Here is an 11,919-nt window from a genome sequence, read left to right on the forward strand (position 1 = left end):
TCATATATGCTTTTCAGGGAGAAATGCAAATGCACCAGACTGTCAAAAAGTGAAGAATTTGCTTAGCAGATGAGGATGAAAGTGAAGAGGCATTTTCAAAAGTAGTTTTGTTCTGCCTGCTACTGTCAGAGGTTTTAAATATTAGAGTGGGTAACTAAAACACTATTAAGACATGCTTTCATTGGAACAGATAATACATTTATATTTAATTTTTTAAATAATAATAATACAAAAAAAAATAAAAAAGAAAAGAAAAAAAAAAAAAATATATATATATATATATATATATATATATATATATATATATATATATATATATATAAAATGCCCATCATAAAAATTTTTATAATGGCACATTTATAAATAAGATGCTCATCTTGTACATTTCCAGAATGTGACCGAATAGAATTAAATAAATTAAACAAAAACTTTTTTTTTCATATGCACATCATAAAACACATTTGTAAAGCTAACAACAAAAGACTCACTCTTTGGAAGTCAAGCCAACATCTATCTGAATTTTTGCTTACATCCTGTATCTAAAGATAACAGAACCACATACAGTATGAAAGTACACATCATACAGGCTATCTATACCCTAAAAATGACATTTTAGACCAAATTTAGGACTAAAATGCATCTTTTGAAGCTTTGAGGGGAACTTAATAAGATCTAATCATGGGTCTAAACACTCAAAAGCAAAAAGTGACATGCCAACATTGGGCAAAATCTGCCTGGTAATTACAGGCTAGTATTGAGAGGGGAGGTACTTGTGTGGTATAGTGTTTTTTTAATGATGCAAGGCCCAGATATGGTATAAAAACCCTCATCATTGTGCTAGGCAGCAGCAGATCCTCTGTCTGGCTCATACTACAAGGATACTCAGAAGTGGGAGCTGCAGCCACAATTTGTATTTATTTGGAACACAAGTATGCCAGTAGGTGTCCATTTGTTCTCTCCTTTGGATAGTTTTAACACAGGTTTTGTGAACTAGGCCCTAGTTTTATGGGACTATCAGCAGGTGCAGAGAGGAGGATGCTCCTATATATTACTTTACATTATGGTGTACGTAGAGGATTTATATATATAAAAAAAATGGAATGGAATGGAATCAAAAGCAGTTTACAGATATTAACTATTATTTAAATCATAGTTCTGTAAAATGGTTGAAATAATTGCTCCAATGGAACTTTTCAATCTTCATAACCAACAGTTGTATTTACCTGTCATCAAATCTAACTCATTCAATTCCATTGCAGATTTGACCTCAGAGAATGGAACTACAAGTAGCAAACATTCTTCTCCTCCTGGTTGCCTTGACGGCTGCTCATGGTGAGAGATATGTTGTCAAGAAGGTGATGAAGGCCCCTCAGTACCAGCCATACTCAGTGAAAAGCCATGGTGAGTTTTTGAACTCCAAAATGTCTCTAAACTTCTACTGAAGAATTTGTTTCTATAAAATGTGTTTTCTGTGCAAGGCAATAGAAGACACACATGAATGCTGCATTTGATTTGAAAACAGGCAGAACAAAACAGTATGCTCATAACTAAGCTGTATGAGCTGATTACAGCACACTGATTGGGTACTGTTACAAAATGGTTCATCCAATGATGCAATGCAACCTGTCCAAGTTTTTGAATAATCATATTATATATTGATAACTGGGCAAAGCATGTTATGTTTCTACATTCTGTTTGCTCTGACTGCATATCAGCAGACATTTGTATATATATATATATATATATATATATATATATGTGTGTGTGTGTGTGTGTGTGTATTAGCTGTTTCATGATTTTATCCTATTTTTGAATATATATGAATTATCAGTTGAAATATAAGGATTTTTTAAGATATTTAATCTTTTTTTCTTATATAATATACATATGTCAAACAAATTATGCTTATATTTCGTGTGGCAGCTTTATAGATGTTATCGAGACGTGTATGTGTTTTATGAATATACATTTTGTGTGTGTGAGTGTGTATATATATATACTGTATGCACGTACAAATACATACAAAAAAAGGTATATTCAAGTTCATAAAATGGATTCACATCACAATAACATCTATAATGTAGGCATACCTAACATACAGTATTCTTTAATCTTTAAATATTATTTTTAAAAAAAGCTTGTCTGGTGGATCAGTACCATTCTTTATCAAGAATGTAACCATACTAAAGTATCTTTATTGTTCTTTAGTGTTTTTTTTCTAATACCTAAAGGAATATTCTCTTAAAACACAAGTTTCAATGTGCCTTTCAGGCGTAATTTGTTGTGAGGATATGGCCTTATTGGTTTTACAGTACACCAAAATGTACATGTATATCTGATTTGCTTGAATAAGCTATTCAGTTGTCTGGATTTGAAAATATTTATACACATCAAACCCAAACAACTTTTGCAGGTTTAGAAAAGTATGAACAGCTTTTTAGAATTACAGCTTCTAGAGACACGTTGAAAAGTGTTTGTCAGGGTGTGTCAAAGAAAAATAGAGACACATCTGTTTTGGTTCATGAATTCTGTGCTTCCAAGAATGACCTTTGGAATGATGCAGTTTACAAACCAATAGATTTGACCACATGAAGGCGATCATAAAACTGTGGTTCTTTAACAATTTTCCTGCTGCATAAAAATAAATATACTTATGAATATTTGTTTAGAAGGGGAGTCCTCAAATGCACAAAATTAATTAGCATTGTAATGTAACGCAGAAAATGCTTAGTTCTTTCTTTTGAGTTTGTATAGTATAAATAGAATACATATATAAAATACATAAAACTTGTAGCCTTTTTACAACCTCAGATTTTAATTAGAGCTCACAATCATGTGAAAGAGTTACATTTTCTTTGTATAGATATTCTGGTAAACATTTGTTGTGCACCCATAATACATAAGATAATAATTTTAAAATATCAATATTTATTTTCAATAAATACCTTATTTCTGTTTGTGTCTGCATTAAGTGTTGCAATACAAGGGACTTGCTGTAAAGTAAAAAAGAAAGGGCTTTATATAGGATTGGTAGAGCATGTAGATAGAGCACCTGCTTTTAAAGAAAGTGAATTCCAAAATTCCTGTTGTAATATAATACCTATTTCAACCATGCTTTAGTCAAAATCATATACTATACTTTTGAAATGAAGTGCTACTTTATATTTACTGCATATAAAGTACATATAGAGTCAATATATTTTTTCTTTAACACAAAATGTCTTAATAGATTATTAAGAAGCATTACTAAAGTTTAAATTCCATTAATTATCATTTTATCTGTAAGTGATCATTGATTGATTACAAATATCGCCACTGATATACATAATATTTACCAGTAAAGCTTCTGAAAATCAGTTTATTTATTTATTTATTTATTTTTGTTTAGTGGTGTCTGTAGCAGGAGAACCAGGTATCCCTGGTGAGCCAGGCCCAGCTGGGCCCCCTGGACCCCCTGGATCCCCAGGAGAAAACGGTGAAGGACTGGAAGGGCCACAGGGACCACCTGGACCACCCGGACCTGCTGGTTACTCTGCACCTGGAAAGCCTGGTTCTCCAGGTGGACCTGGCAAACCTGGAGCCACAGGGGCACCTGGGCCAAAAGGAGACACTGGAGCAACTGGTCCTCAAGGCCCCAGGGGCATGCCTGGCCCTTCTGGTAGCCCAGGTCCTGCAGGTTATTCTGCCACAGGAAATCCTGGACCAGCAGGTCTTCCAGGAGCAATGGGACCAAGAGGGGAGCCAGGTCTTAAAGGGCATCCAGGTATTCCTGGTCTGTCAGGACAAAAAGGAGATAGAGGTATTGGGGTTCAGGGGCCACCAGGAGAGAGAGGTCCAGAGGGGCCAGTGGGTGCTTCAGGGAAGCCTGGTGAGCCTGGTGTTGGAAGGCCTGGAAAATCCGGACTTCCTGGTGAACCAGGTAAATCAGGCTCACCTGGCCGTGATGGGGAATATGGACCTATGGGTTTGCCAGGCCCAAAAGGTCAAACAGGAGCTCCTGGAATTGGAATGCCTGGCAAGCCAGGTGATAATGGTGCCCCAGGTATGACTGGCCCTGTTGGCCCAAAAGGTCCACAAGGAGCAGCTGGTGTACCCGGTGCTCCTGGCATTGCAGGTTATGGTAAACCAGGTGAGCCTGGTATAAAAGGTGAGAGAGGACTAGCTGGTAGCCCAGGTGCAACAGGTCAGAAAGGTGAGGCAGGTGTTAAAGGGCACACTGGATATCCAGGTGCTACTGGTCCTATGGGTTCAGCTGGTCCTCAGGGTCCAAGAGGTTTCCAAGGTGAGAGTGGAGCAACAGGTGATAAGGGTGACACAGGTGCAATGGGACCTCCAGGGCTAAAAGGACACAAGGGAGAGCAGGGAGCACAAGGCATTGAAGGCAAGCAGGGTTATCCAGGGGCTACAGGGCCAGTTGGTCCAAGAGGAGCTACAGGTGCTTCTGGTAACAAAGGAGATACTGGCCACACAGGTGCGCCTGGTGCCCCAGGAACACCAGGACCTGTAGGACCAAAGGGTCTTCCAGGACACTCTGGAGCAGCAGGTGAAAGGGGAGATGCAGGTGCTCCTGGGGCAAGAGGTCCAGTTGGCCCAGCAGGTCCAGCAGGTGTACCTGGAATTAAAGGACACCCTGGTGTTCCTGGGGCACCTGGCCCTGCAGGATTGACTGCCAAAGGAATTCCTGGACCTCAGGGTCCACCTGGACTTCCTGGATCTGATGGGGCTGATGGTCTTCCAGGTCCTGCTGGACCTCCTGGCCCACCTGGACCTCCTGCTGAGTTCATGTATGAGAAGGCCCAAGGTGAAACTGCATACCCAGTTCTTGTTAAGAGTCCAGTGTCTGCATTCACTGTTGCAACTGTGACACCTTATCCCCCATCTGGTACCCCAATTAAGTTTGATCAGATTGTATACAATGCAGAGCAGCATTATGATCCTGAGACTGGTCTGTTCACCTGCCAGATTCCAGGAATTTACTACTTCTCTTACAGCATGCATGTGAATGGGGCTAATGCGTTGGTGGCACTTTATAAAAACAGTGACCCAATCATGTTCACCTATGATGAGTACAACAAGGGATTTCTGGACCAGATGTCTGGTAGTGCTGTCCTTCAGCTCAATGAGCAGGACACTGTTTATATCCAGATCCCTGATGATGAGGCTAATGGTGTTTTTGCAGCAGATAATGTTCACTGCTCATTCTCTGGGTTTTTGATTGCCTCCACGTGATAAGGTGATCAAACCACATCACATGTTCTATAACCATCACTATTTCTCTAACAAAATATAATGTTCTGCAAACCTAAATGCAAAACAGACTGTGCTATTGTTCTGAGAAATACAATATCAACTTGAAAATTCCAAGCAGTGGTGCCAATAAGAAGGAAGTAATTTACTGTATGTAACAAGTTATCAGGGACAGAAAGGGAGTTAAAATCTAAACAATTACACTTTTTGTGTGTGGAAAGAGCATGTGAAGTTGTGTCCTGATTTTTTTGTATTTTCCCCCAATTGTTTTATTTTTTTTGTATCTGTTTTCTTTGTTTTTGTTTGTTTTTGCGGGAAATTATTTCAATAAATATTTGTGTCTTGATTTTACTGTTACTGATGACCTTATATCCTTACTGATTAAATGGAGAGAATGGTGTTCCTGACATCCTTATATCCGACTTGAATATTGTGAGATGGTGAAAATTATCGAGAAAAACTCACAAGCAAACATCTTTAAATGTTGTTATCCCAAAGGCGTAATTTTGCTCTGTAAACCATAATGGATCAAATAAACCATTTCCTAAAGAGCTCTTGTCAGTTGTTATTATGTTTTGGTTTACTGTATAATTTTATGAGCCATTGATTTAATCAATGGTAACTTCTGACTGTTATACAGTGTAACAGCAACATATCATTACGTTGAGAAATAGGAGGGTGTTTGTATTTTAAGTGCTTTTTCTAATAAGTGCTTGTGGTTGCAAAAAGCATTACAGTTTCTGTACTTCCAAGGGGAAAGTCCTTAAAGGCATAGTTCACCCAAATATTTATTATTCACTCACACTCGTGTTGTTTCAAACTTTTATGACATTATTTCCAATGTGGAACACAAAAGGATAAGTTTAAAAGAATGTTAGTCTCAGTATCCATTCCCTTTTGTTGTGTGGATGTTAAAGTCAGTAATGATAACTGATTTCTCTCTTACATCTCCTTTTGTGTTCTGTGGAAGAAAGTCACACAAAATATGACAGGATATTAATCTTTGGATGAACTACCCTTTTAAAAAGGAGAGGGGAGTTAAGGAGTAGCTTAAGCTGTGATGACTGTGTTAAGTTCACTCAGTCATCTGTAAAGAGATGTTGGTCAAGTGGAGAGACAAGTCAAACAGAATGTGCTGGGTGGAGGTAATCAGCAGCTTGGAGCCACAAGCCACAGGCAGCCAAAAAACACTGCATTTTGAGGATTCGAGAGTTGTGGTTGTGTGCAAAACTGATGGTAAGAGCACCTGGAGTGTAAAGTCGTTTCTATCTGTGAACTGGTAGAGGTTAGAGTTGGGAGCCACCAGTTTAAAGTTGCCATAAAAGACAAACATCCAGTACCTAAACTAGGAAACAGGAAAATTGGGTGAAAACACACCCATTTTGTGGTTGATCTAGTGGAGTCAATAGTGCTAGAAACATCTGACTGGTGTTTGTTCACATCCTTAATGTTCTTAGAAAAGGATTTTCATGGTATTTAAAAGAACAACATTTACCAGTGAAAAGGGCAAATTCACAAAACACAAGAAACTTATCAAATGTTCCATGCTTATACGTTTGTGCTATGTGACTGTGGTGGAAGGAAAGAAAACCTAATATAATTACATAATTGCCTTTTGAACAAATAGTGAACCAGAGTAAAAATAAAGGAAAAACTGTACTAAACAAACTGCAAAAATATTTTTCAAAATGTATAAGTCAAAAATTCAAAATGTTTATATACATACATACATACATACTAATTGTATTTTTTTAACTCAATACATTTTAGATTGACTCCCTTATCTGACACACAATTCAGGTCTTGGGAGCCTCTACAAATGAGCCGATGAGTTAAATAAGACAGACAACCAAAGAGTCCAGTGATGAGATATCAGGACAAGATTGAGAACCAATATATTATGGGCAAACACATTTTTTTTATAAATAAACCCAAAAGTGATTTTTAGGTTCATATTAGTAAATACTCCAAAATATTGTAAGAACACTTTTTTTATATATATACACACACACACACACACACACACACACACACACACACACACACACACACACACACACACACACACACACACACACACACACATATTGTGAAGGTAAACAAAGCCACTCATATATTCTCGGTCTAAATCCTTTATTTTTGTTTTGAGTGCCCCTAAAATTCAGGGGTAAAAGAAGCATTGTGAACGATTTGCACGCAACTACATTCCATTTTAAAAAAATCAAGTAGAGATGGTGCTGAAGTATTTACAGGAAGAAAAAAAAAAAAGAAGAAAATCTACTTGACGATTGCACCTGCAATTTTTCCTACATTTGTGGACCTCTGCTGGAATAAAAACCACTTTGACTGCTTTACACATGACAGGTCAAACGTTTTGATCTTAAACATTGCAGAACATCATTCTCATTGAAACAAGAGTACTTCTGTGGATGAAAAAAAACAACAACAAAAAAAAAAAAACACTTCAATTGATACCACTGATTTAAAAAAAAACACTTCAATTGATACCACTGATTTAAAAAAAAAAAAAAACAAAACATTATCAACATCATAAAAACCAGCAATGACTATAGCCAATACCAATACATAATGTGGCGGTATTGCACAATGCAGCTGTTGAGGTTTTGAGCACCTATTTCAGTGATTCATGTAACAATCAGTAAAATCTAAATGGCAACTGACCAATAACATCTGTAAATTATTTGCTAATGTCATTTCTGATAGCTCCTTTTTCTACACCCTTGATTTACCCAATTGTATGGCACCAGTGCCTTCAACTAACATTTTAAATCAATGTCCTTAAGATACTAACATAGTTCACCTACAAAAAGAAACAAAAAGTGTGAAACAAGCAATGCTCTATTAATCTCATTCATGCACAAACAAACACGCACACACACCCACTTACACAACTGCTACAAAAAAAATTATGAAGAACATGGGAAAACAGTGCCTTTCGTATCCAAACATTCCATCCAACTTCCTTCCTTCAAAATGCGATATACAATGTAGTGGATGGAACAGGAATGGATGAAATGAAAAAGTATGGGAGAAAACAGAAGGTTTGAAATGTCATTGGTTTTTGTACAAATTTTCCATGTTTGTGCTCCTCGGACTTCATCTAAAACCGGCTTTTCACCTCCATCCTATTCTGTGGCAGCAGCCGGGGCCTCCAAGCTCTCTGTGGCAGCTGCTGGTTCTTGAGGTGCTGCCTCTGCTTGCTTCTCCTCAACGACCTCACTGGATGGTTTTTCCTCATTGCTTTCAGTTGGTTCCTCAGCTTTGGGTTCCTCGGTAAGAGCCTCCATCTTGGTTTCTTCACTGGCAGCCTCAGGTTTGGCCTCCTCAGCGTCATGTTCAGCATCTTTTTTCTGCTCACCATTCTCAACAACTGCAGCTGCCACCTCTCCACCTTCAGCTTCTTTTTTGGTGGTCTTCTTAAACGAGAAGCCACTAAGTTTAAATGGCTTCTTGAAGGAGAAGCGCTTCTTCTGTTTGCCAGGCTCGCCGCTAGCAGAGGCAGAGCCGTTTTCTTCAGACTTGCTTGTGTCCTCGCCATTTGCAACAGTGGAACTCTCCCCATTACCCTCCGGAGTGGCACCTCCATTCTCAGCTTTATCTTCCTCCGTCTTCACTTCTTCATCAGTGGAGTGCTTCCCACTGGCCTGCACATCTTCTGTGGCTGCATCTGGAGAAGCATTCCCATTGGTTTTAGCATGACCATTCTCCTGTGGGAATAAGAAAATCTTTTAATACCATTGTACTGCATGCAGTCAGTTCTTAATTAAAAATATGGGTTGTTTTCATTCATCTTGCATATATTTACAACCCTACAAAATATTAAAGAGCTCATGGAACATTGCATGGTGTCTATGGATTCGCCACGTGGGTGAAGTCTCACGCACTTTGTCTGGCTGATGCTGTTGCCATCTGAGTGAAAGCTTTGCAAGATGGACGAGTAGATCCAACCAACGTTGGTTGATCAAACCAAGATCATCGCGTTGAGTGCACAGGCAGCATCGCTCTAAAAGCCATGTCTCAAATTAAAGCCATTTAACATTAAATCTGTGGCTTGCGTTTAGAGTCTTATGAACGCTCTCATCTTATCTACAAGATGCAGTAAAGGCGTGGTGTTTTTACCGAAATGGCTTTACACGACGGAAAAGGTTGACACCGCTACTGATGCTTCCATTAAACATTTTTAAATTATAATTTTGCAATCTCCGAAAGTCATGGGTGTCAAAAAAGGCAGCATGCTATGGGATTTAAAAACTTGCCATGACCGACTACATTTGCGGCGGCTATTTTAGTCAGCGTGTGGGTTGAAAAATGCAATTTACACTAAATGAAACCAATTTAATCCCGGGCTTTGATTTTGTATATTTCACTAATCAATATACAGAAAATAACAACACCAAAGTGCTGATTTTCAGTGGAAAGTGTTGGAGTGCCTTTGTTGATCGGCGCATTGTTCAACTGAGGCGACTTGGGTTTTTTTGGGTACTGCACACCCCCTCAAAACATCACGCGTCTGCACAGTCAAAGATCATTATTAAAGATAGTTATTACCTGCCCGTTTGTTTTATTCTCTGCCTCGCCTGGTTTTTCGGCAACCGTCTCGTCTTTTGCACCGTTTTTGGATATTTGCGCTCCCATGCTTTCAAGCGCAACAAAGAATCCCAGCAGATCAAATGAATGAACAAAGAGCGCGAGCTTCTCCCTCAGACGCGTCGCGTGCTCGCTCTTAAGAGCGTAACTTTTCAAATAATCCGCGAAAATGAGATAACGAGAGGGAAGCTGTGATAAACTGATTAGGAAAATATATATATAAATGAAGCACCCTTTCAAATAAAATTAATTATTTGGGGTTAAGAGATGGAGATAATGAAATTGTTCTCTTTTGATAATGAGATGCTGGATACAACGCCCAAATACCCTTGACGTCACAGAAGAGCTGTGTGGGCCAATCAGACGTCTGCGAGTAGCAGGGGGAGGGGCTTCACTCAAGCAATGAAGAGGGTGGAAGGGCGCACAACCAGCAACTGTTGATTCAGTAGCAATGAATCCAGTCACAAAGGGTTTGTTCTTTTTTTTATCTAACACGTATAATATTTCCCCCCTTTTTCCCTTATAAAACCCTAAACTTTAAGACTTTCAATTTCCCCTAATCTTAGTGAAGATCTGCTGGGATAAAGGAGACACCATAGATGTAAATGACTAAGTAGCATTTTTATTGGACCCACTGTATCATATTAATACACTTAATAGACCAACACATTGAATTGTGAGCATTTCATCACCTGGATCTGCTCCATCCATGGATTGCACTTTTCCAATATAAACATCCAGTAACATTGCTTGATGATGAATTCATTCTGAGGAATCCTGGTGACCTAGATTCAGTAACAGTTTATTTTCATCTTAGACATAGCTGTTTTGAATTCAATGAAATTGTCTAAAGCATGCTTTCACATTAACTACTAACTCTCATCACCATGGCAACTGCTCATACAAGCAACATCACAGCAGATTGCTTATAAAGAATGATAATGGTGTAAATGTGCAATGGTGAAATATTTGTTTATGTCTGAATGAGTGAATGAGCATCTGGCTGACTAATCCAGGAAGGAGTGAGGAAAGATTTAGGTTGCAAACTACAAGCTGACATCAATGTTTTTGGCAGAAAAGTCCAAAGATTCCCATACTGCTTTGTACAGATTTAAGGAGCACACTTAACTTTAAATCAACAACATGACTCAAGCAATTTTCATAATAATTGATATTTTAGCCAGTGAAGCCTAACAAAACCCTTTCAAATATAAATTGCATCAAAATATAGCTAAATTTAATCCCAGTTGACCTACAATATATGGAAATTGAGAGATTTTATTTTAGTACAAGAATTCTCTGACAACATTTTCATTTTGTATCCAAAATAAAACCCTATATTAATATTGAAAATGTCTGAAAGCCCAAATCTTAAAAGCATCAGCCTGTTTATTTTTTGATGGCTAATTCTGACTACATTTGTAACATTGCATTCATGTACTAACAAAAAAAAAAAAAGCACAAAAATAAAAAAAGAATTTCCTTTTTTCTTTTTGGTTCCTGTACCATGGCAATGATTTGAACTGCTATTTAAAAAGTTCATTTTAGTAGCTACAATTCAAATACCATGGTACATGAATATGGTCATTCAGTACCATAGTATATATAAAAATTCCATAAACAGTATTCCCATCTGATACCATCACCGCCAAGAAGCCACAGTTGGGCCCTTGAGCAAGGCCCTTGACCCTATCTGCTCCAGGGGTGCTGTATCATGGCTGACCCTGCACTCTGACCCCAGCTTAGCTGGGATATGCCAAATAAAATAATATATATTCACTGTATATGTGCAAATGTATAATGTGTGACAAAAATAAATGATTCTTCTTCACTGTACGATGGTACCAGCGCATCAATTAAAAAAAAGGGTCTATACACATGAATACTGGTGAGAAAGAAATCTGATATATGCCATATGTAAAACACACATTGGTTGTATTCCAATTATAAAGTAAGTAGTTACTGTAATCAAGTTACATTTTAGTCAGGAAAAAGTAATGTAATGCATTATATTTTAAATTCTTGTATTCAGATTAGTTACTGACTTTCAATTAATTTAATTAC

The 11,919-nt window shown here is 37.9% G+C and overlaps 2 protein-coding genes across 2 annotated transcripts; one reads left to right on the forward strand and one right to left on the reverse strand.

Annotated features, from left to right (window-relative positions):
- Window positions 1-830: 830 nt before the first annotated feature.
- LOC127657179 (collagen alpha-1(X) chain-like) lies at window positions 831-5,798 on the forward strand. Its single transcript, XM_052145855.1, has 3 exons — window positions 831-937; window positions 1,260-1,401; window positions 3,389-5,798. Exons 2-3 carry the CDS (start codon window positions 1,275-1,277, stop codon window positions 5,227-5,229), a joined length of 1,968 nt encoding a protein of 655 aa, XP_052001815.1. The 5' UTR covers window positions 831-937; window positions 1,260-1,274; the 3' UTR covers window positions 5,230-5,798.
- A 1,509-nt stretch (window positions 5,799-7,307) lies between these two features.
- Window positions 7,308-10,152, reverse strand: LOC127657224 (myristoylated alanine-rich C-kinase substrate-like). Its single transcript, XM_052145923.1, has 2 exons — window positions 9,817-10,152; window positions 7,308-8,975 (listed from the first exon to the last, which is right to left on the reverse strand). The coding sequence occupies exons 1-2, from the start codon at window positions 9,901-9,903 to the stop codon at window positions 8,394-8,396; spliced, it is 669 nt and encodes a 222-aa protein (XP_052001883.1). The 5' UTR covers window positions 9,904-10,152; the 3' UTR covers window positions 7,308-8,393.
- Between the last annotated feature and the right edge of the window lie 1,767 nt (window positions 10,153-11,919).

This window comes from Xyrauchen texanus, chromosome 16, assembly GCF_025860055.1.
Source record: "Xyrauchen texanus isolate HMW12.3.18 chromosome 16, RBS_HiC_50CHRs, whole genome shotgun sequence".
Taxonomy (NCBI): domain Eukaryota; kingdom Metazoa; phylum Chordata; class Actinopteri; order Cypriniformes; family Catostomidae; genus Xyrauchen; species Xyrauchen texanus.

What these genes read in the sequence shown, in the direction of transcription:
- LOC127657179 (XM_052145855.1), top strand. Translation starts at nt 1,275, where the DNA reads ATGGAACTACAAGTAGCAAACATTCTTCTCCTCCTGGTTGCCTTGACG. An exon ending in ATACTCAGTGAAAAGCCATG is followed by an intron (nt 1,402 to 3,388) that starts GTGAGTTTTTGA and finishes ATTTTTGTTTAG; the next exon opens with TGGTGTCTGTAGCAGGAGAA.
- LOC127657224 (XM_052145923.1), bottom strand. Translation starts at nt 9,903, where the DNA reads ATGGGAGCGCAAATATCCAAAAACGGTGCAAAAGACGAGACGGTTGCC. An exon ending in AGAATAAAACAAACGGGCAG is followed by an intron (nt 8,976 to 9,816) that starts GTAATAACTATC and finishes TTATTCCCACAG; the next exon opens with GAGAATGGTCATGCTAAAAC.